Genomic DNA, 25,980 nt, shown 5'->3' on the forward strand with positions numbered 1-25,980 from the left:
TTAAATATCAAGTGGCTTCAGGTGAGGGTCAGAACCATGGTAATACATTCCAATAGAAGCAAGACTATTCTTAGTTTGGGGACTGGGCTTACAAGCTGAGCTTGACAGCAGTTACCAATTTGTGCAATTTAAGCCCTCAACTCCCCACTCCAAGAGAAATACAGTAATAGGAAATGCTCATTTTGGGGGGAGATTTCAATAATGTGTTTTGGGAAAGCTTATTGCTTTGTCTTTTTAAAATGCTCCAATGCTTTTACATGAGTACTGAAAACAAACCTTTAAAGTGTAGAGATTACTGAACATAACAAAGCTGACAGTCAGGAAAAGTTTACATGTATAAGAATGGTATAGGTTATTTCAGTTCCATAAGTATATTCATTTCTTCTCAGATATGCAAGTATGGCTAGAAAAGATGCTGTTCTTTGTTTCACTTTATACACTAATAAAATAAATATTACCTGTGACAAAAAGGCAGGAATAGGGTACATCCTGACACTTTAAACCTGTAGTCTGATGGAGTGATCTAGCAAGAGCTGACAAAAATCCCTCTAGCTAAATATATGTTTCATTACGTATCAAGATTTTGAATGTGATAATTCTATTTACATATAATTTCATATTTCATTTGACTTCCTTTTCAACAGTAAACATGCAACCAGGTTGAATATCTACAAAGCTGTGGTTCCACTGTAGTTTAAAAAAAAAAAAAACCAGGTCTTTTGTAAAGGTCAGTTCTATTATTTCAATAACCTGCTGAGGTTAATAAAACCTATCTGCTTCCAGACATGATTCTGTTAAACAGAACTGGAGCACCTGAAATGTCACCCTGGTAGCACTTTCTTCCTAAATTTTAGATTAAAACTCTCACAAAACATATATCATGGCATAAGCATCACTTTGTGGGCAAGCACGTATACTTTACTGTTTTGAATCTTACCTAGAAATCTCTGCTTGGGAATTCTTCTCTCCATCAACTGTAAATGGTGATGCTCCAGTTAGTAACTCATACATAAGAACACCAACACTCCACCAATCAACAGCCTATAGAACAACAATAATTATGTATGTTATGATACACTTTCGTAAAATTGTTAACAAAAGAAGGAACAAAACAATGCACTCAGAAAGCAACTAGCAAAGGAAGAGCCCACCTATCCATATAAAGGCAAACCTGGATACAATAAAGCATAAACAATTGCAGTACTGATTGGAGGTATTTTCTATGATAAATTAATTTTATTTTGAAATCTCTCCACTTAGCTGCTTCAACTAATTTCTCAAGCTGAACTCTTCCCACTGACTACTAAATTTCCTTCCCCCCCTACCCCCAAATTGATTTTTATTTTTACCATTGTGAAGTGATAAGAATTCTAAAACATACTCGAAATAACAGAGGAACCTAAGCCTTGCTAAGAAGTAGTGCAACCTGAGCTTTTAGGGCCTTGAGAATGAAACTAAGGAACTTTGAAAAAGCACAACTTAAGAGTACCCATCACAATTAATCAGGGCACCTGAAAATGCTAGGGAATTTTATCTTACATTCCCTGGTAACACATGTGATCTTTGGCTTCGCATATACTAATTATTATTCATGTCTCTGATACCTCATAACTTGCAAAATATTTCTTTCAAAAGAAAAGATGCTACTATGAAAAATAAAGTTTAGTCATTTCAACAAAATTGTTTAACTACAGGTGTTTGAACTTCTCAGTTTTACTTCCATGAAATTTGCAAATCAAAGAGGTTCTGCTTTACTTATGTTGACAACATTAATGCAATACAGGAAGACAATTAGTGAAATGATGGCAATTTGACCTCGTATTTTAGGTTTTTTTGCTTCAAGAGACACAAAAATCTGATGTTTCATATATTCAGCCAAGAGGGCCTAGAATAACTAGCTGAAGAAGTCTCTGTACTGTTAGCAATTATCTTTGCAAATACACAATGATCAGAGAAAATCCCAGAAGAATAATTTTTTTCTTGGTACGTGTTTTTCCAAAAGAAAAGGAGGATCTGCAGAATCAAAAAAATCAAACTTTAAAAAAATAAATACTGAAATACTAGAGCAAATCTTTTAGACAAATACAGCTATCTATAGGAGATTACAAATCAAAAACATTGATTAATGAGAGCATAGAATACTAAAGCAATCTCATTTCCTCTTTTTTAAATAAGAACTTTGCATTCCTAGATATGCAGTAAAAACAAAATACACTAAAAACCTTCTAACACTGTATCACATGACATTGCCAATGGTGAGGCAAAGAGCGTGTGGTGTAAACAATTACCATCACATAGGTAACCGAAATTACTGTAAACAATTACCATAACATAGGTAACTGAAAAATCACCCTTATTTATCAGCTAACATTTGGTATCAAACTGTGAAGCTATTTCTTACAGAACACTGCATGGCTCTGCACAACATCTAATGAAAGTATCAGATAGAACCAAAGATAACCAGAGATTCCTCTTTAAATCAGCAACGATACTGAATTTGTAAGCATTTGAGAAGACAGAATCACAATTCAAAGTGACTGACACATTGGAGAGATGCTCTGAAACTGGCAAGACTAAATTAAGAACACTAAGAACACTACTGTGTTCAGTTTTGGGCCCCTCACTACAAGAAGGACGTCGAGGTGCTGGAGCGTGTCCAGAGAAGGGCAACGAGGCTGGTGGAGGGTCTGGAGAACAAGTCTTATGAGGAGCGGCTGAGGGAACTGGGGTTGCTTAGCCTGGAGAAAAGGAGGCTGAGGGGAGACCTCATTGCGCTCTACAACTACCTGAAAGGAGGTTGTAGCGAGGTGGGTGTCAGTCTCTTCTCCCAAGTAACAAGCGATAGGACGAGAGGAAATGGCCTCAAGTTGTGCCAGGGGAGGTTTAGATTGGACATGAGGAAAAATGTCTTTACTGAAAGAGTGGTGAAACATTGGAAGAGGCTGCCCAGGGAAGTGGTTGAGTCCCCATCCCTGGAAGTATTTAAAAGACATGTAGATGAGGCGCTTAGGGACATGGTTTAGTGGGCATGGTGGTGTTGGGTTGATGGTTGGACTCGATGATCTTAGAGGTCTTTTCCAACCTTAATGATTCTATGATTCTAAGAAATAGGGTGCAGGAAAGAGCTTCAATTCATAAGTTTGTAAAATTCCATTTTTAATAATGACTGGGCAAGCAGTACGGTAGAAAAAGATGCAGAGGTTATAGTGGAATACAAAGTAGGTGTGAGACAATGACTAAGTGAAAAGACAAAGTACATTCTATTTTATGTTTAATAGAAGAATCAGGGAGGTAATCATTCTGCTGCAAATCAAACTGCCAACTCTTAGCTGAAACACTGTGCCCACTACAATGCTCCCTACCTGAAGAAATATACAGGCAAACTCAGACCAAAAGAGAAGCAGAATGCATAGAGAAGGAGAAGAAAGAACCTTTTCAAAGTCAGTCTGAGTCCAGTTAGTCTAGAAAAAGGAGATGGAGGGTGACATAACATTTTCCAGTGCTTAAAAAGGCTGTTATAAGAGGAACTGTGATCAACTATATTCCACGACCCCCAACAGAAAGACAAGTCAACTCAATCTACAGCAAAAAACCCAGATATTGAATATTCTCCAAAACTTCTCAGTACAGTGAGCAATCAGAATAATTTATCTACTAATATTGTAGAATTCATTTGGGGAGTAGGGTTGTTTTGGTTTCAAATATTATCTGTGAATTATGGTTGTCTTGATCTTTCCCATCAATTACTGACACTTTAATTCATAATAAAACTTGAGCCTCAAGCTAAACAGAATTAATTTTTACAATCTGAGAACATTTATAACATTAATAACCCACTCTATACTTCAAGAAATATAATAGATTTCCCTGATGTACAATTTAAAAAAATATATCAGTTAGCCACAAAACAGTCATTTTTCTGCTCCAGACTGTTTTTTTTATTTAAAAGGAAGTAAGTGTCAGCTAAGTTTTTTTGTCCCACTGCACGTTTAGAACAAATTTTGAATAGAACATAAATGAGCCACAATACCTTTATAAATATGCCTTTTACTTAAGATTAAAAACTGAAAATACATCATACTGATGGTTTTAAATATAGGCAAAAATCTATTTTAGGACAACCTGAAATAAGGCATGTTTAAATAAGACACTATTCACATTTTACAAAAACCCCTCAAGCTGAACAACAGGGTTGCCTAAAGAAATAATTTCTTTTCAGTAATAAACTTAGATAGAACATACCTTATCATGTCCTGTATCTCCTCCTCTTACAATATCTGGAGCCATGTATTCTATTGTTCCACAGAAGGAATATGCTCTCTCATTCTAGCAAAAAAAAAAAAAAAGAAATAAAATTCATGTCAAACAATTATATTATACAAATCATATGGGACAGATATGGCTAACAGTTCCAAAATGCTGGCAGCAATTCTTCTCCAAATAGCTTAGAACTGCTAGCTAAATCATATTCCATCATATGTAGAGATGTATCACATAACACTACAGAATATTTACAGTCATCTACAAAAAAAAATAGTGTCATAGGTTTGTGTGGCAGTCTACAATAAGCACACAAAAATTAATGTATTGATATTTAAAAAACTTTCCCGTAAGTCTAAATGATCTATACGTTTCAGAACTACACAAGATTCCCCAGGGTAATATAGACACACATTCTGAAGGCTGCAATACTCTAGACAACAAATGAAACTTTTCCATCAAAAAGAGCATTTCATTGTAAGATGTACAATTTGACTAAATTGGATACAAGATCCTTTGGGTTCCCCATATTTAGGAATTTATTATGACCTCTAGAAAAGTGATTTTCTTTCGCAACACGCACATATATAAAAAACACAACATTCTCTCAAGAAGAGACTTGGAGAGAGACAGGAGAGAAAGAGAAAGGCAGACAGTGTAAATTTAATTTTATTCTACACACTGAAGTTATTGTCTTGATTATGTTCAAAACTAAGCTGCTTTCACAGGCATGTATAATTGTTCCCTGTTAGCGATTTACCTTTGAGGTCAACATGAGGTCATGCTGTACCTTGCTAATGACGAAAGCACATGTGTTTGGGCCATGCAACATTGTTCCTCCCTTATCCTTCAAGCTTCTAGCATTTTGGGGAGAGATCCTGATAGGTCCTTTAAAGAAGAGTGTTCAAAAAAGCAAATATTTCAAAAGTCAGGTTTTACATTTGTAGATTCAGATTTGGAGTTTAAAACAGGTACTATATAAGAGAATTTACTACACTAATCAGAAGAAGCTTCTAAAAGTAGAAATAGTGCTCAGTGCTACCCTGAGGCATAAAAATTAAACAGTCCAACAGCATATTATTAAACTGTATTTATAAAATACATATACTGTGACTGGTTTTTTGGGGTAAAATTCTGAGTTCAAAATAGTTATAGGCCTCATTTTGTTCAAATATTAACTTGAAATATTAACTTCTGAGACAAAACCATAAAATAAACTTCATGATTCCACTTTCTTTTGACACAGATATTGTTTCTCTTTTATTATCTTTTCCAGTACCTGTTATCTAAAAGAAAAATAGTATGATAAAAAGCAAAAACAAAAACAAAAAAAATTCAGAAATTCCTAGCCCTCCATCCTGGCATCAGCTAATCTAAAGCTATTCATATATCCCTCTGTTCGTTTTTCCTTCACCTGGGAGAGATGGAGGGGGGAAAAAGGGGAAGAAGGAAAAGGAAGGGGAATGAAAAATACAAAACGAAACTGTTCTTTGCTTGCTACCTCTCCAAAGAGTAAAGATAATGCAGCCAAGCTGAGATTTATTAAAACAATTTATAATGTTAATACATCAAAAGAAATGGATGAAAGCTATTATCACTTACTTAGCTGTAAATTCAGCAAATCATCTGTAAAATTATGTCTTTTTTGTCTCCACATTGTGTAATAAAGCTAGGCTACAAGATACTACAGTGACAAGAAACAGACTGGGGAGTTGTATATGGATGTATACAGTGGTACAGCAGAACCCTCATGATCTCAGGTACCTTTTGCCGGTGAGAAGGCCCGCTAAAAACATTTCAAAACATGCAGAACTATTAGTAGTAGCTTTTTCGAGGTACAATTACAACCCTTACTATACATAATTGGTGGTTCTGATGTTCAATTATATTTACTTTTTACCTTTTACAATCATTTTAGCTTTTAATATGAAAGAATTTCTGAAACAATATTTGAAAATTAGTTTTATTTCTTTCTTAAATTCATGTCTGAGGTATTTTTTTGTCCCTTGCAAAATTCAGTGTTTAAAACCCCCAAAATAATTTTGGAGGTTTAAGAAAATTGGTATTGAATCATTTGAAATCATTTCTTATAATTAAATTTCAATATGAAAAACTCATACTGTAAGTCACAAACAGGCATTTATAAATTGAAAACACTCTGGGGTATGTTTGTAATGAGGTTATAAAAACCCCAACTTCTAATCCACATAGGTAAGTACTTGTATCCTTTACCTCTTGCTTCCTTTTCAGTTTAGAAGCGGTCTAACTGCTGAAATTCAAGGCTGAACAGAGCCAAGAAGAAGAAAGCAGATGATTATCACAAGTGGAGTTCCCAGCAAGAAATTAAGTGGTAAATTGCAACTCAGCATTAGGTAGGAAAAAAAAAAAGTGCACCCACTGAGCATTTTCTTCATAATCAACACTGATTTGCCATTACATATACAAGCACCGTATTCCAGAAGCCCTGTTGGAACCAGCTTATGACTGTTACAGGGTGACCATTAAGAAAAAACACTCTGATACCAACTATTTACAGTTTCTTATTTAACCACACAAAAAAGCTCAGAGGACTACAGCACTCTCAAGAACATTAATAAAGCCAACTGTCTGAAAGCAAAGCATTCTGACACTACTACAAATTGACACAGATTTGCCTTCATAAGATGCCGTAGGAAGTCCTGACTTCAGACAGTTGAAGTCACAAAATCTAGATACTTCGTTAGACACCTCCATTTATGTCGTGTTTTACTAAATTACAAGCCCCACCAATTACATTTAGCTGTTACTTACAGAACACAGTTTTTATAGCAAGTTTCACTAGGAGCACTTACATAAATTTTTCATTGTTAAATATGCCTCTTACAGGGAGTCACTAATAGTCTTTACTATTACACATTACATGTACGTTTAAAACCATTTTCAAAAGAATGCTACCTCCAACAACAGTTTCCTTTTTTGTCTTCTTCTGGTCTCCCCAGTACAAGAGAGAAGTGGACATACTGGAGAGAACCCAAGGAAGGGCCACTAAGAAGATTAAGGTACTGAAGCATATGAGGAAAGGCTGGGACTGTTCCACCTGGAGAAGGGAAAGCTCAGGGTGGATCTCATCAGTGTGTACAAATACGTGAAGGGAGAGTACAAAGAAGAGGGAGCCAGGCTCTTTTCAGTGATGCCCAGTGACAGGACCAGAGGTAACAGGTACAAACTGAAACACAGAAGGTTCCCTCTGAACATCAGGAAACACTTTTTTACTGTGGGGGTGACTGAGCACTGGCACAGGCTGCCCACGGAGGTGGTGGAGTCTCCCTCCTTGGAGATATTCAAAAGGCTTCTGGACATGGTCGTGGGCAACTGGCTCTAGGTGACTATGTCTGAGCAGGGGGCTTGGACCAAATGACCTCCAGAGATCCCTTTCAACCTCAACCATTCTGTGACAAAAAGTCCCTGTAAGTTGTATTTCACCATTCATTTGTGAAATCACATTTCACTCACAAATCAAGTATGCAGCCCCCCCCCAAATTTCAAAAACCACAACCAAACCCCATTTTGTATTTTACCCCCGAAATTTACATTTCATTCAACTTTATAACATGAATCCAAATTCCAGAATCCACATTATTAATACTTTCATGTTATGAGATGTAAGACAAGAAAGGAAGTTATTAAACAACAACTGAACGTGGACTACCTACAGGTGAATTCTCACTGAGCACGCACACCTTGCAAATACTCAACCGTAAGAATTTTTTGCATAATGCAGAATGCTCATTTTCTTCCCTCACTCAGCATGCATGCCTTAAACATTGTGGTTCCCTCTTCTGAGTTGCAGAACAGCAAGCAATCAGACACTAACAGAAGGAAACAGAAGCATGGCTAACCCATCTCTAGGAACTCAGTATGGCAATATTGACCTTGTCTTTGAAAGAGTGTCATTATGTTTGTTCCCAATCAGCAGTGCTTCCATGTTTACAGATAATCTGGAGATAGTCTTCAGTCTTCTAGCACACAACAGCTGGTTTTGATTTCTGTTTTTTTCTTTACCAAGTTCAGCAACATTCCTGAATGTTTATGCAATAGCATAGTTTTTAGTAAAAGTATACAAAGTGGCTACTTCAAACTGGTCAGCTGCTTAAGAGTGCAACAACTTTTCATGAAGCCACTGAAACAAAGAGAATTTTGTTAGAGGTCCTGATCAGTGAATATAGATAGGTTCACCTGGACAGCCAGGCAGTTCACTTTGTTAAACCATCCCTTTGTTAAATTAGAAAAACACGTTATATTCCCTTAACACTTATTCTTTGAGACGAGCTACACACTGACACTGTGGATGTGCCTATATGTATTATCAGACCGTGTCTAATAAATACTCTAGTACCACACATCAGGTAGACCTCTAACTTTTCCCACTCCACTTATGGCAATATAAAAAAGATAGTGCACTGCCCTCTTTCTGAGTTCCTTGCAATCATTCTGACTGATCTGAGCATCCTAGTGAAATGTAACTACTTTAACTCACTAGGGCACTTTCAATACTATGTCTATACGATACCTGCAACCTTTTCTCCAGGTTATCTATTTTAGCATCCCATTTTCCTTTTCCTTCATCAAAAAGGAAAGGGCATAATTTGTCTTCCAACCAGGAAATGTTTAAAGGCCCTAGCCACCAAGCAGCTTTAGGACAGAGAATTCTGTGACTGTCCAAGATGGAGAGGTGTAATGTGGATTAGCATTCGCCCTGGAAGACAGTCACTTCACTAAAGAAAAAAACCTCAGAGCAGTGTCTTCTTTGCTAAGACTATGTACACTGACCTTGGCTGGTTGACCACAATTACACCATTTCCAGAGATCAAAAAACCTAGCTCCAGAATTCAATCAAAAGTGCTGACAGGATGGAGGTCTTGCACCATCATGCTCTTGTGGTATCACCACTTGGCCCTGCTTTATAACCAAGGAATGCTAGGCAGGCATTTGAAACTACCTGAAGTTGTAGAAAGTATACGTGTAAACTTTTCTCCTCAGAGAGGACTTATGCCTTCAGAGTTCTCTAATGAGCTCCCTCATCAAGTAAAAAAGCACATTAACAGTGGCACAAAAAGCAAGAGGAAGAAACTCCATTTCTCTGCAGGGACTAATCAAACTCACCACATCTACAGGAAAAGCCTGACTGACAGAGAAACAGTCACTACTATAATACAAGGATGTGTCCTTGAGAGTACACATCCCAGTCTACAGCAATGCAAATTCAGTTTAGCAACATATGCAATGGCAGCTCAGACAGTTATTAAGTCTCATAACTGTTCAACAGGTCATAACAGGGTATGTGGGACAAGAACTGTTAATTCCAAAGCAAACCGCAGGAATTACATGAGACTTCAGGAGAGCCAAGGAATCACACATGCACAACATGCTCCTAAAAGGCTCATCCCTACTGGGCCAAACTGCCTTTTGGTAGTCAGCTATTTGGACATCCATTACGTCCGACTTAAGAAGTTACTGTGCTGAAAGGATGGTGTTAGTTTCCAGTGCCACAAAAAACTCACACAGTGCAGATGCACTGAAAATGCCTGATTCAATGTCCTAACATGTCCGAAAGGGCATGGAAACTGGGCAAAGAAAGAGAGACAACAGATTCCCGACAGGTGTTTCCCAGCACCTAGCGGGTGAAGGCCTGCATTATTTTATCACATGCACCCAAAGATCTGCATCTGAGAAACAAAGTGTTTTAATACTCGGCTGAAGACATCTTCAGCTAGGAGGACACAGGTAGACAACTGTCTGAATGTCAGGGCCAAACTAGCGTTCACAAAGAAAGTCTTCTTAGAGCAGAGGACAAGATCCCAAGGGACTGTTACATGGTATTATAACTCCTTCAATAAGCAGAGAACATCATTAGTTCAGGGACTCAAAAAAAGCAAGTTAATCATACCCTCTGGAAACTGAGAACTGCATAATTGGAAAGCACATCTTGCGATTGTCATGCTTACTCATAGCATGGCAGACAGGGCATCCAAGTCAGCCTGAAGAAAAATACAGAGAACAGCTCTTGGAGCTCCAAAGCAGCCCCCGAGCAATGACCCACATTGAAAGGTTCAAGACTCAAGCAAGCAAGGGCTGATGTGCTGAGTACCTCTTGAGTCAATGGTGTCATCAGTATGTTGCTGCTGAGTACTAAAGAAAATAAGATTTCTGTTTAGACTTCTGCAAGTAACTAGAAGTTACATCAAGAGAAACATATAATCTATACAAACATTAAGCACAAAATGCACCCATCTGTTGCCAAATTGGCTGTTTGTACAAGAGACAGACTGAGCAAACTGGAGCATGCCATTTGACCATTGGAAAAATGGGAGCAAAAACAAAGGAAAAGATCAAACAAAGTCTTAAGAACCCACAAGATTTTGTTTCAGAGGCCTCGAGAACAAAACAAACACACATCAAAGCAAAGCACCCAAACAAAAACATGAAAGAAGACTACTGAGGTATGAATGCTGGAAAGGGTGAGTTGAGATAAAGCTAGCTAACAGAATACTAACATAGGTAAAACAAAACGAAAAACACATCTGCAAAGAATAACCAGATGCTCTACCTAGAGTATCTGGCTCAGAATACCGAGGCATACTCCAACTACACTGTTCTATCCATATGCACCAAGCCTAAGGAGAGCATCTATTTGCCATACAAATACTGCTTTGGGAAAATGCTTCAGAGCTTGAGCATTTGTGATTTTATCTCCAAAGTGTGAATGCAGATATGGAAGGCACTCAAGTGTCTTAAAACAGTCATTCTGCCATTTGAAGACATATTATTTAATGTTTAAATATATGGCCTTTGAAGTACTTCTTCAACTTGATGAATTGCATTCAAGCAACACGTGCCACTGCTCCAACAGACACTTGGGTCCTACAATCCTACAGCTTATTTTATTCACAACAGTCTTTGTGAAAATGTATTTTAGCCAGAGGATTAGCCAAGTATTCACAGAAGCCATTCTTTTCAGCATTCACAATTAAGACCCACTTCAACTACATGAAAGGTCACCTTTGAAACAGAACAGACTGCTTCTGTTCTCCAACTACTTAATGCACAAATACTTTGTTCTTAACTGAGCTGGACTACTACCCTGAACATCAGATATGACACATTCTGAAACCGTACTACTATCATATTCCTTTGAACCATGAAATTTGACTCCTTAAATGAATTTCGCAAATTTAAAAAAAATAAATAAAAACAAATAAATAAAAACAAAGCTACTCTTCTCTAAATGTTCTTTAATACTGTATGTGTTCTCTAATAAGAATTCCTTGCTAATAGAAGCGATGGTAGGATACAGTCAAAATGCTTGGTTAAATCCTAGAGCACATCATTTCTAGCATAAGAATTTCAAGAAATGGAAACTATACAATATTAGGGAAAGGGCACTTCTCAGGTATTAAATTGGCTTGGACCTTAATTTCCTTGCATTCTGTATTTGTATAAAATATTCTAGGAACATAATCAAATAGCTTAAGAATTACTCCTTTAGTGTATTCAACATTAAAAAAATGACAACAAAACCAAAACCTAGAAACACTAAGTGCTGTTGGGCCGAAGAACACAAAGACAACCTCTAGAGTTGGGGAGTCAGAGTTGCAGTCCCTGATGGCATGTATTTCATCTGTCAGCAACAACTCTGTGGCTGAGTAGCACCTAGTGACACAGAGCAAGAGGGTGCAATGGAACAGAAGGGAACCAGGTAGCCAGACAGAAGCTCACTGAAGAGATTCAGGGCTGCTCTCAGGACTGACTCTCCACAAGTCCACTGAAAAATTCTCTAATCCAGACAAGAATTACTTACTGGTTCTTGTCACATTTTTGTTACAGAGAAATAATAGAATTACTATGCGTGTTTTGGCTGGGTTCTTCCACAGATTTCAGCAACATTCTTATGAGATTCCTATGCTTGTCCATACTTGTTAGTTGGCAAATTAAATTGCTTCATTCACTTAATCTGACCTCATCATTATGAAGGTTTCAAAATGTTACAATCTAGCAAGACGAGAGGAATGCTTAACTGTTGTTGGAGGTACTCTGAAATCACATAGCAAGTTCAAAGAAGGTTTTTAATCTAATACAGATATGGTCTTTCTACTTAAAGTCAAGGACAATTCCTTCTTACTGCATGGGTAGTAAAATTCTCCATACCAACTTTCAGATCAGGTATACAGATGAAAAATCAAACTGATGAAAATCATAGTTTAGCTAAAACTCTGCATATCTTGGGTCTTCTCTTTAAGCAATCACCTAACAGGTTATACTTCATGTGAATGTGTACACCATGTAAATCAAGTAAGCTACTACTGTGTTTCCAACTTCTATAAAATACTCAGGGCTACAAGTAAAATCCACCACTCTTCCGTGAAAATGCCTCTCACCTACAATAAATTGGAAGCAGTCTGCATGTAATATGACAAGAAGAAAGCCAGTCTCCAGAAGATTTAAATTTTCAAACCAACCTTTTGGAACTGGTAAAGTTATGATCAATATAAAGACCTTGCTCTGAATTCTATTTAGTAAATAAACATTCTAGCACATGAAAATCTGTAATCTTGATGGTTATTCATAAGTATTTACAACCCAAGTTTTCTTCTCTGACAGAGGGTAAGTCTTCTTATATTACCAGGTGCATAGCATGTCATAACTTCTTGGGAAGTAAAGATGCCAAAAAAAGATGTCTTTACACAGGAATAAGACTCACAACTGGGGAAGGGATCACATGGAATAGAAATGAATGGCAGATGTTAAAGTTTCTTTGACTCCACAGTATTGTAATTCTTGCACAAGGTGGTGCATTTTCAACTTCTGTTCTAGAGTAAATAAGATCTGCAGGGATGCTGTGCTTTTGGCTCACAAGAAGTTCAGCCGAGATGAATCCTTGCTGAATACCACAAACTACAAAGAGGAGAAAGACACAGAGAGAACCTTCATCCTTGAAGTCATTAATGTTTCCTAGGTACATCAACCAATCTCTAATGAAGGAAACCAGAAGCATTTGATCTCTCCTGCAATGAGAGATCAATGTAGAGGCTGGGGGACAAGAGGCTAGAGTACAGCCCTACAGAAAGGGATTTAGGGGTTTCAGTTAATGGTAGGCTCAGTATGAGTCATCAGTGTGCCCAGGTGGAAAAAAGGGAACAACCATATCCTGGTGCACTAAGCACATTATAACTAACAAGTCCAAAAAAAAGATCGTCCCACTACACACTTCATTGGTGCAGCCTCACCTTAAGTACTGTGTGCAGTTTTAGACTCCACTATATAAGAAGGACATAAAAATATTAGAATGTGTCCAAAGGAGGGCAAAGATGGCGAAAGGACTAGAGAGCATGACTTTTGAGGAGCAGATAAGGATACTAGGTTTGTTCAGCTAAGAGCAGAGGAGATGGAGGGGTAACCTTATTGCTGCCTACAATGTTCTCATGATGGGGAGCGGAGAGGGAGGTGCTGATCTCTCCTCTCTGGTGTCCGGTGATAGGAAGCAAGGGAATGGCTTAAGGCTGCATGAGGGGAAGTTCAGAGTGGATATTGGGAAAAAAATTCTTCACTGAGAGGGTGGTTAAGTATGGGAACAAGCTTGTCAGGGAAGTGGTCATGGCCCCAAGCCTGTCAGTGTTCAAGAAAGTGTTTGGAAAATGGTCTTAGATATATGATTTAACTTTTAGATGGCCCTCTGTGGAGTCGGGAGTTGGACTTGATGATCCTTGAGGGCCCCTTCCAAATAAGGATATTCTAAATTCTGTGATTCAATGAGACTGGAGGATAGCATGTTTCAATTGTGCCAGGAAACATTTCCCTGATGTACAAAAATCTTTAGGTATACAGAATGCTTCACAAGTCTTTACAAAACTAAGAAAGGGAACTTAATACAGCAGATTCTTCAAGAAGATTTGGCCTTGCCAGGTATTTCTGGTATCTGCAGAAAGACTGCTGTGAATTGTTCTGGATACTGTCACAGATTGCAAGGTTATATTGGATAAATTCAGAACTGCTTGTAAAGCTCCTCAAATAACTGTTTCCTTTTGTGGTATGATTACCAATATACTAACTGTACCTAAGAAAAATTCTATTTTTTAAGTAGTGCTTCATACAAATTCTGAACAGAAAACCCACAGAACAATTTCTATGACTTCTCATACGCTTCTCACATGATCTTAACTTTGTGTGGTGAAGTCTGCTCTTTCTTTTGCATCAGCTACAAGAGTCTAGCAGAAGAAAAGTCAGTCTGCTCAAACAAAAGACATACACTAGACTGTATCATTCTGTTTTGAAGGTTTAATGATGGCAACTAACAACCCTAGTATGCTCTCATGAAGGCTTTAGCAAAAAAGTTGCTTGGGAGAGCAAGGCTGTCCCAAAAGGTACCGAGTATCTAACTTTGTATTAGAGTATTTAACAGCTCCTAGCACTAATTTAAATTGAACGTGCAGAAGTCCCAACGCTCTTTGCATAAACACTTGTAACTGATACCTGGCTAGGACTGTAACACTTCACCCAGTGATGAACAAGTCATCCCAAATGAAACCTGCATGTTACACTTCCACAGAAGGTCTCACTCAAGAGGGTAAGGCAGAAAAGCAGACTCCAATTCAGGACTAGAAATGGCAGCAAGAGGTAATAGTACTGGAAACATGCTAAATAGGCAGTGAATCCTCTTGAAGAATAATGCTAATGTGTTTCTGTGAGGTTCCTGCGATCTCTTAGCATGCATATTTATCGGTATCAATATAATAGGAATAGCTTCAGCCACAATATTATGGCAAATGACCCTTTATTTTATGGTTTTACCAATTTCTTAGTTAACAAGGAAGAACATTTTAAACAATACACACTACACGGTCCCTTCTAATCATTTTAATTTATTCAATGCATACTTGGAAGTTGACAGAAGCATCATTCATTCTACTATTTTTATGAGGTCATTGAAGAAAAATGTAATTAGTTGAGAAATAAGCAAATTCAGACAGTAAAGGCTAGAAAGGATATATTATGCCACTGCATTCAGGAGTAAGACTCAGACTTAACTAGGGGTATGGGCTCACCTGAAGAGTTTCACAGGTTATCAAATGAAATAATTTTCTTGTCCTTTCAACAGCAACATATAATCCATTTCTTAATTTCCTCAAATGCCTAAAGTGGTAGATCATTTCTAGGTATGAACAGATGCCAGTATTTGTACTGTTCTAGAGAAGTCTCACTGTTGCTTTTCATTTGACTAACCCAGGGAAACATGATGGAATAAAACTACCTTCTTTAACTGCTTATACCTCTAAACAAATGTTTCAAGTCTAAAGTTGTCTTTCTTCCTTTGTTAAAAGAACTTCAAAGTCGAAGTTAACTTCCAGGATGCATTAATTAGACCCTCACTGAGGTAGCAAAGTAGTGTAGCAAATAACATCAATCAGAAATAAAAAAAAATAGCAGAATTTCTAGAATACAAGGGAAAGTATCATTATTGTTGCTATTTTGTACAGCTGTGAGTGGATGTAATCAGAGTTCTGAAAGCCATAACTTAAGTTTTGGCTACAGGCATAAATAGTGAAAACTTTCCTAGGATAACCACGTCAGGGCCCTGAGCTTACCAACAGGCTCTGCAACCTCCTTCCCCAATCCTAGGCATTAAGGCATCTGTGCTCAAGACCAACGCTGACACAATGCAGCTCAGAAACTTGTGTGAAACCTTGTCAAGGGCCTCCCTCCACCTTCAGCTGGGAGCTGAAGCTCAATTCCCATTCTTGATCCTTGTGTCAGCTCTGCTGCAGGTATGCCTGTACTTGGCTGTGTACCTCAGTGATCCTGATCCACCAGCTTCAAATCCTGGCTTGACCTCAAGCCTCCCTCCTCATGACAAGCTTGTCTGATAACCACTGGACTGTTGTCTGAGCCTGTCTTACTGCCACTGGACTTGCTCTGGTCTTCTTGTTTGGCAACTGTGGGATTGCGCCACTGGACAGTGAGCATGCTGATCCATGCCTGCCTTGCTGTCACCCTCAGCTCCCAGCTCGCACTAACATGGGGAGCAGTCTCCCCGTCCTGCTGCTGCCTGACAAACTAGTCAAGAACCACAGTTCCTCTAGAAACAGATTGTAAGATCGAAGAACTTAAGCAGTTGAAGAGTTCAGCAGTGTGACAGAGTATCTCATACATCAGCTATCAGCAAACTGTCTATAAGCTACTGATTAAGTGAGCCATTAACAGTTCCCTTGTAAGGATAATGAGAAAAACAGGGCCATAGGATAAAATCAGAAGAATACTGTCATAAATGGAAATTTACTTGCAGTGCTGTAGAGGCCACATAGCAGAGGTGCTACTAACAAGCTGACCTGCTAAATGGATTTTGCATTTCAGGAAAATCACAAGTAAAGAATGAAAAGCCTAAATTCCATGCAGAAACAGGCCTTGTACCTTCAGTGAACCTTAGAGGTCATCCTATCTTAAAGTGATTTTATTGATATTACCTCAAAAATAGAAATGCACCAAGAAAAAAAAACTGTTTCCATAGAAATCAGACCTGTAACATTCTTCGCCATCATTTTAGTTGTCCAGAATAACAGTAATTGTAGTCTCAATCTAGGAAGGCATACAAAAATTGACAGAAAAGCCCTCTCATGGTTCAAAGATGTGATGTAGATTTAAAATGAAAAACAAAAAGCCTGTTCCAACAGAGTACATGCCAGACTGACTGGCTTCTTTTTTCTCACTTTTTTTTTCCCCATTTTAATTGTTTTGGGAGCCTTTTTGGTCATAATACCCAGACATAACACTGGGTAATTAAGCTGTCCATATCAGAAAGAGTACAGCTTCACCCAAAAGATCTCTCAGCTGTAGGCTGTTGCTTCTGTAGCTATAACTTCTATTCAGGACCAAAACTATGATCTCTGTAGGAGACAGAGGAGGAAGAACAAAGACAGGAAAAATGTTTAGTAGTACACTAGTTAGACTGCTCTGCTGCATTCAACAAAATCATAATGAAGAATGTAGTACGAAAGTAAAGGTTTAGACTAGACCAAGAATGGTTGCAATATGGCAGATCAAAGGTCCACTAGTTTGAAATGTCATCTCAAGAAGAATTAATTAAAAAAGATAAATTTATAAGGTCATCTGAAATTAATTAAAAATCCTATCCTGGTGGCTGTTCCTACCCGAAGAAGCCAATTAAGTCAAAATACCATGTTGGTTACTATACCTCATGCCAGAGCTAGACACACTAATGACTTCTGCTTCCAAAACAGACATGGAATCAGGCTACTGAATTTTTCAAGCAAGAGTGAGATTCGCCTGCCAGAAGCTACCATCAGAACAGGCACGTAAAAGGGAGAGCAAGAACAGCTAAACCTGGTACTGCACGCCAGCCAAGAAACATGCAACCTCTACAGCTGTGGCCCCAAAACATAACTCAATGCAAGGCTAAGCCCTCACCTAATGTCGAGTGGAGGTTCAAGAAACACTTTTCACAGATTTATACAATGGCTATGTTTGCTTTTGCAGTACAATGCAATTGCAATTCTGCAAGGAATTCTTTAAATCAGTTCCTGATAATGGATTTGTAAAGCAAATAACTAAGAGAAAACAAAAGTCTCAGTTCTGCAGGCAAAAAAATTCAGAAACAGCACATTATTGCGTGGGAGGAATGCAAGTATGTACCACTGTTGTCCCAGATGAACGTTTTGTACTAGGTTTTTCTCAAAATTCCAATTTTTGGAAGACTTTTTTTCTAAAGCATTGTCTTTTGATGAGAAGTAATGGTACCAAAAGAGAAGTAAGGTATACAAAGCAAAACCTGAAAAAAATTCTCTTTCTTCAAATAGAGGCAAAATTATAAGGTATAAAAGAGTACTAATTCTGGGAAGAATTCTACTGGCTGCCACTGCAAGCCTTCAAAAATTTATTTTTAAAAAGAGAACGTAAAGAAAAAATGCACAGGAGATGCCAAATAAACATTTATAGTATGAGAGAGCACCAGATGTAAAAGGTAGAGGAGTAGGAGCAGACAATTTTGCTGAAATGCAATCCATCTGGTTCTAAATTAATTTTCATATGGCTATGAATCTCTGGTCATGTAAGTTTTTCACACCTGGTTGTCCAAGTTTCATTGAAGTTAGGTATTCACAGTAATTCAAGAGGTAAAAAAAAAATCTATGAGAAAAAAAGATTAATGAGGATGGCAGTGTTTGGCCTCAAAAAGTTACTTTTTTTCCCCCTTCGAAAACAGAAACAGAATTTTCCCGAGTTGACTAGTAACATATTATTCTAAGATCCATTATAAGATACCAGGCTACTTAACACACAGATCAGTATTTCTCCCCAAAATGTGATTTTTAAGTGGTATATTACAATAAGAAAATGGTATTCTTAGAGCAGTCACTGTAAGAAATCATGATCTGTCTTGCAAAAGTTCTTAATGGCACTTTGAGATTTTTGGCATCAAAATCTGGACAGAATGTATTTTGTTCTCCAATCTTCTGCACTACTGCTCCATGCCGGGAAAGCACAATCATTTTTGTGATAAGCACTGAAAAAGGGATACCTCTTGGGCTAAGGCACAGTCATCTGATCACCGATGACCTGGTTTTGCAAATAAATGAGTCCAGTTCAGTTATATGCCTTTGGAGTGTTTGGTATGCTCTCCACATTCAATTTCAGGACACTTAAAACACCAACAGAAGCACACCAATTAAAGCAAAAAGCTTTTGCCATTGTTTCATTTCCTTTTCCAAAATAAGGGAAATAATAACTCATTGTCCAGACAGATCTATAACAAATGTTAACTTCTGTGGACAAGCTTCACTATTCAGTTTACTCTTTCTTACTTTTTCCTCTTTGCAGAAATGTAAATCTACTCCTTATAACTGTCCTATGTCTACATCACTGGACAATTAACTAAAACGCAAGCAGAGCTAGTAACAGTCATCCACAGCATGGATTATTCTAACTCATCTTCACAAGAGAATGCTCAATGTTCAGAGGATGCACTATCAAATTTCAATGATCAGACATTATCACTTTAATTAGACAATTATAAAGGGTCTTTTAAAGCTAAATGCACAGCTAATCTACCAGGTCACTCAAGTGAGATGACAGTTCATACAGCACTAAACAAGAGTCAAGTTGTAGTCACTTCCCTCTGTTCTGGACTACCTTTAAACTGCTCTAAGAATGTGTACGAATCTCTTCCTGCTTCATCTACCAAAATCCATAGTGGACTAACCACCTGTTTATCATTTTTCCTTTAATGAAATTTCCTTTGAAGTCTTAAAATTACATATTAATTTTCTTTCCAGAATAAAATGTTCACTCAACCAGCTAATAAACAAAAACAAACAACAATTCAACAGTGAAAAGCATCTGACAGTTATAACTAAACTTGCAACTCTGACCAAGAGATTTTCAGATGGGAAAACAATAATGTATCTAAACTATTCATTCTACACAGACAGAAGTACAGAGATACCCATCCAACTGACTTAAGATTACAATTCAATCATCCCTCATACAGAATATCTACTCTTATTTATTAAGGCACTTGTATGCTCTCAGATAGATTGTTTGAAGACTGACAATGTTCAGTATTTACTACATAATTTTTTTTAAACTTCATTAAGCAAACACAAAAACTGCAAACTTAGGCTAATGCAGAAGACATGCAATGCAGAAGAATTGAGCGTTTCACTGTACTCTGGAAGAAAGTGTACTTTATGGGATTTAATTAACAAGAAAAGTGTTAATTGTTATGCATGGTCCAATAGAATAGATTACTACTACAATAATTCAATGAATGTGTTCAGATTATTTTTTCTGAGACGTAAAGGTCTCCATATATACTAAAGTATGATTTTTAGTGTAGTTACAGAACTAAAGGAAATGTGATAGGAAAAAAAGATTTAAAAAATGAAGTAGCATTTTAACAATAAACATTAAAATGAATACCAGACCTAATGATTAGGTTAAACTGACATTAACCAAATCAAAACAATTCCAGCATACAAGTAGAGCTATTAATGAGATAAAAAGATAAAACTATGCCTAAGCCACAAATCCAGAAGATAAAGATACTACACAAGAAATAACATGGCAACAATACCAACTTAGGGGTTTTGGTTTTTTAAAAGGTAAATGAAATGCAAGACTTGAAAAAAACAGCAACACCAAAGTGATTGCACTTATGCAATGAACACAACAGTGTTGTAGAAGTTTCAATACAAAGTCTGTCAGTCCTATCAATCCCCTGCACCCCCGATAATAATTTGTCATGTGCAAATATATTCTATATCCCAGTTAGATAGGAACTCAACTGAGATGCATGAAAGCATAAGGCTAAGAAGTCTTTTTTTACCCCAATTTTCTTTGCAATTCAGTTGAGAGTTAAAAATCAGAAAGACTAGCCTTCAATTCATCACAGGGCTAAGAATGCTAATGCCATAAAACTTAATACTAAAAAGGTACTATTCATTTCAATCTCTTAATCTCTTACCTAATCCCATTCTATGGTTAGGTTAGTCAAACTGTAGGTCTTCATGAGATATTAAATAAAATTTGAGTATCCGAAGTCATTTCATACCTAAATACCTTGTGATACTGACCTATCCTATGTGAAAATTCATTTTTATTCGACTACTTTATTCCAGCCAGGTTATTTCTTCTTTTTGCATGCAAATACAAGCATATGGACTTCATTTTAAAGATAAAACAAAGGCAAAACCAGAATGCCATTTCACTTGTACAAGACAAATTTCAGTTTTTAGCAAACAAGTAGTATAAAACACTTTAGAGCTCTTAAAACTGCACTGCTTTCAGCTTGGATTTGTAATTCTTGCATGTTATAAGCACTTCCACATAATTGTAAAACAAAGAGGATACTTGACAATGCACTCCTCACACTCATGCTTCAGTAGCTGCATGGCAGAAATCAATAGGTTTCTGTTTTCCTAGAAGTCACATGCATTTGCTTCCCTTCACTCAAACAATGCTTAGGAAAAGCAGCTTCCCATCTCTTCGTTGCTGAATACTCAATTAATCTGCTATAGTTATTATAGTCAAGAAATAGTACATTTTTTATTATAAAACAACTTCTGTTAGATTCTTTACTTGCTCAGGTACCTGGAAATATTTAACAACCATCAGATTACAGCAGGGGTAATGAAAACACTGAACTATGATGTTTCCTAGCAAGTATCCCTAACTACAAAACCATCCGAAATTCATAAATACATGGTAAAGAATTCTCTAAGAATTGTAAACATAGTACATGCTTGTAATTGCTGATAGTTCTTATACATTCTTAATAACCTAAATATATCTTCTTTCAGAAAATACAATCCAAAGAGGGGGGTTACTAGAATAAATTCCACTTGCATATGTATACTTTTTTAATGGCAAAGTTCTTGCAAGAAGCAGGGTGGGCCAGGGAAAAAGCGTGAAGAAAGGGGGAGAAAGGAAAGCATACTGCTCTGATTAAATTGCAAATGCTACACTCTTTCACCTGACTTATGCAGTTGTGTAATTTTATTTAAAAGTGCTACCCAATTAGCATGAAAACAGATACAAAGCTATGCAGTTATACAGGCAAATTTTACCTCTTGTAAGTACATTGGTTCAGAAGTGTAAGTTAAGTATCTTTTGTAATGGGAATTGTAAGTGTTCTAGTAGTAGCTGAATTGTCTACAGAGAATACAATATGAAATGTCAATTTCTATGTGTAAATGGGTCATTCTAATCATGCTTAGGTTCAGTGGCTAAATTACAATAGTACACATGAAAACTGTAGTCAAGTGCAGACAATTTCTTAGATTTTGAAAGCAAACAATACAATTGCAATTACTTTTTTCCTTAAAAGAAACACTAGAAATGTTGAGCTTTTCTGACAGGGAAGACAAATATAAAATGTGAAGGAGAATAGGAGAAAAAAATATGAAGAGATTTCTGAGGTATATAACTGAAAACAGAATGGATTAGTCAGAGGAACCAACATTAAATGACCAAGCAGTAAGACTGCTTTATTTAATGACTGTAGAAACAAAATCCGATTCAGAGTGTGGGAAAAGTGGGCAGGCATCTCTGATGCTTATCCAAGTCCTCCCCTTTCCTTGCACTGCTTGCAAATGACAGATGAGAAATAAGTCTATTTCCTAAAACCATCTGTTTTGAGACTTAAAGAAGGTCCTGATTCATTATGACATTATCACAGGGAAGATTTTGCCTTCGTTCAACTTTGGCTCAAAGGCTGGAGGACTGCTCCTTTTCCCCTCCCATTGGTGCAGTAATACCATTCCATATACTTTACTTTTGTCTCTTGTGCCCAGCACAGCTTCTCTCACAACTCTAAGCAGGTCCTACTCTCCCTAGCCACACCTTTTACTGTCATTCCTTCCTGCTGAAAACTGCATCTCTACTTCCTCTCTTGCACTGGTCTGGCAACCTGCTGCTAATCCCTTGTCATGCCAGTTGAACCTCCCCTTGGTTTCAAGCTATAATTTAAAAGGAATATACTGACATTATCTGTACTATTTCCCTGCTTCAGAAAGTAACATTTTGTATCTCTAAAAATGGTACCTCCCAAATCCTACCAGGCTCCATTTGAAATGCAAATATTCTAGAGGAAACTACCAGTTATCTATTTTTAGAAAGCCCCTCTGCTGCTTCTAACAAAGACTTTTAGATCTACAGTCCCAGATTTCAATACCTCTGATACCTAAAGTGAAAGCCAAAAAATAGCCATTTTTAAATTCTCTCAGAAGTAAAATCCCGCGCAATTTTGACTCTGAAATCTAAAAAGCATATTTGGAGATAAAACTGTACCTTACAAATAATTAACAACTAACGTCAACAGTCAGAGATCACCATGTTAGGTACTATGCACATATTTAATAAGAGATAGGCTTTTATCCCAAAAGCTTGCAATTTAGCTTATCAAAAGTGACACAAAGACATGAGAAAGAGACAAGATAATAATACATTAATTATTATTAGCATAAAGAAGAGTCATAGCATACCATTTGCCTAGTCACTGCAAAGTATTAGCACAGTCAAGCGTTTTTAAAAAGGCATCAGAAAATTATAATGTAAGTGGCTTTTCAGACTTATGTGGATCTCTCCTTTTTCACATAAAGGGCAGCAGGAGGGAGCATAAAGGCATTTCACGGAAAACCAGAACAGACAAAAATGTCTGACAACACTGGCAGGCCAAAGACCAATGAGCTGAAAGCTCAAAACCTAGTAAAACAGACTACTAGATTTTGTTCTATGAAGTAAGAGTCTAGAGGCAGTTTTTCTCCCCTCTCAAATGTGTTTTTGATTTCAGTGAGACAGAATTTGACCTTGTGATCTTGCTGGATTCTGTCCACACTTACTGGAGATTCAAATACTCACCTCATCAGCAAGAAACTCCTTACTCAGACCAAAGTCTGTCAGCACCACATGGCCATCAGAATCAAGGAGAATATTCTCAAGTTTTATATCCCGATATATAATCCCCAACTGCAAACAGAATATAAGAAAAAGTATTTCCAAATCAGTGTAACCGCATCATGGAGACACTGTTGAATGCATTTAAATACGAAGCTAGCAAAATTCCCATTATTAAGGTAATCTGACACCTGAAAGTTGCACCTCAAAAAGGACAATTTTAAAATGCCTTTGATGAAATAACTTTGAGCAACTTAAGTTCTCAGAAATTACACTGTGCATTGTCTTAAAATTTAAAGGTCATACTATATCATTTCAATCTAAAAGTGACTGAATACTTGCTGTTGAGTGCAAAACTCAGTTCAGCTTTCATTACGAATGAAAATGGATGCTTCTGTAATATGTTCTAGAACATACATGCCTACAAATCTACTTATTACCTCTGAAAACTATAACACTTTTCATGCCTACAGTTGTGCCAAAATTTCAGAACTCTATTTAATTGTATCAAAACAAGGACAACTGAACAACAGTGCAACCCAAACACTGTTCATGTTGACTACTAAGTAGTTTTAGTGACATACACCATTTCATAAAGGATTACTAAGAATTAGCAATCATTTGCAAATAACAAATTTGCCTTAATCTGGTGCGCATGAATAGACACTTCATTGAGAAGTATTTCTGATTATACAACTAATGTCCCATTGCTAGATAAAGTTACTTTGAGCTTCAAACAATCTAAAACAATAGTTCTCCTTACTAACTTTATATGAAGTGAAAAGAATACAGTTGTAGTTCCACAAAATCAGCACTAGGATAAAGTTACTTTACCTTGTGGAGATGTTCAAGTGCCAAAACGATTTCCCCAATGTAAATTTGCACCTCATTTTCTGAGAATCTCTCTCTGTGTGAAAGGTGAGTAAACAATTCTCCTCCATTTATATAGTCTAAAAAGTAGAACAAAGAACCTTATAATTTCACTTTCTGACAACTTAATTTTCTTATTGGAATATTAATAGGTACTTTGTAAGTTATTTAATAAGATTTTCTGGGATCAGATGCTTTTACTTTATTGTAATTAGTAATATTTCATCATGTTGTACAATACTATTTCCTTCTTAGAGGACTGATGGAAGAACATGACCAACTTTTAAATAAGCAGCAAAACCATAAAATAAGCCTCAAACATCCATAAATTATAAAGATTAATTTTTTTTTTTTTCAAAATCAGTCTTTTAGTTATCTAGGAATATGAAAAGAAAGGAGTACAAATGATATCTACAAACAGAACACTTGTACACTCTTATGAAATACTTAAGAGCAACAAGGCAGACTGACATCAAGAAAGGCAATTCAGAAAACAGGTATTAGGTGAAATAATCAACTATGAGCAATTACAAGTTTTAACCTTTGCAAGGGGAGCTTTGATGGCAAAACTTACTGGAGAAGATTATTTCCACATACATTCCCTCACGGAAACCACACTTTCATTCTTTGCAGGCTATGACACAAGGGTTTTCCCCACAGTCAGGGAGGGGGGGAAAGAAGTAATTATTACAACAGAGCTCCACTGCAACACAAACACATTTTAGAGGTAGAGCTGTTTATGCTAGCAGTGTACATTAAAGCCATTGATTTGCAACCCCACAGTCCCCATACTGTATTTGAGGTCTACATATACAGAGCAGGGAACATGCCCCACAACATCTTACTCAAGATTTTCTTGAATATTGTTTCTATAGATTCATTGGTATAATACATAAATCTGTGAAAAGGTCCAATCCTATTATAAGTAAGTTACTACTTCAAAGGAGAAAGCATATATACAAATGATAGACATTCTGATCTCTCTATTCTTTTTGGTTCTCCAGTTCTCTGTTTGGGAAGGAATATTAGTGGAATCAAACAATGTGAGGAAGATTATTTATCTAGATCAGTAAGCATATGAAAAAAATTATAATAAAGTATAAATAACCCACTTTTTACAATTGCTTCCTTCTTCCAAAAGAACTTCAGCATTCTAATCATGAAGAAAACAAAGATAACAGAAAAATTTTTAAGTATTTCTAATCAGAACCACTAACTTAGTACAAGGTAAGAACTGAATTCCCAGGCACTGTTCTAAAGACTGTGACAGATACAAACTAAAGCTGCCACAGGAGTGGCAGAACAAGCCTAATTCTATTCAGGTTATAACACTAACCACAGCCCAATGAAATAACCAGCCTTCAAATCCTTGGTGCTAGATCAAATACACCACCAACACAATGGGGAAAAAAA

At 36.9% G+C, this 25,980-nt stretch overlaps 1 protein-coding gene across 5 annotated transcripts in view; it reads right to left on the reverse strand.

The window, feature by feature from the left end:
* RPS6KA5 (ribosomal protein S6 kinase A5) overlaps nt 1-25,980 on the reverse strand; it is an 84,914-nt gene that overhangs the window by 30,509 nt on the left and 28,425 nt on the right. For 3 of the 5 annotated variants that reach the window (XM_076345272.1, XM_076345275.1, XM_076345277.1), the window contains 4 exons: nt 24,532-24,647; nt 23,662-23,769; nt 4,243-4,326; nt 938-1,041 (listed from right to left, as the gene is read on the reverse strand). In XM_076345272.1, coding sequence (XP_076201387.1) covers nt 938-1,041; nt 4,243-4,326; nt 23,662-23,769; nt 24,532-24,647 — 412 coding nt within the window. Of the gene's footprint in view, nt 1-937; nt 1,042-4,242; nt 4,327-5,020; nt 5,144-23,661; nt 23,770-24,531; nt 24,648-25,141; nt 25,335-25,980 lie in introns of those variants that run through there. The other 2 variants (XM_076345273.1, XM_076345274.1) reach the window with 2 other exon arrangements.

This window comes from Aptenodytes patagonicus, chromosome 7 (assembly GCF_965638725.1).
Source record: "Aptenodytes patagonicus chromosome 7, bAptPat1.pri.cur, whole genome shotgun sequence".
Classification (NCBI taxonomy): domain Eukaryota; kingdom Metazoa; phylum Chordata; class Aves; order Sphenisciformes; family Spheniscidae; genus Aptenodytes; species Aptenodytes patagonicus.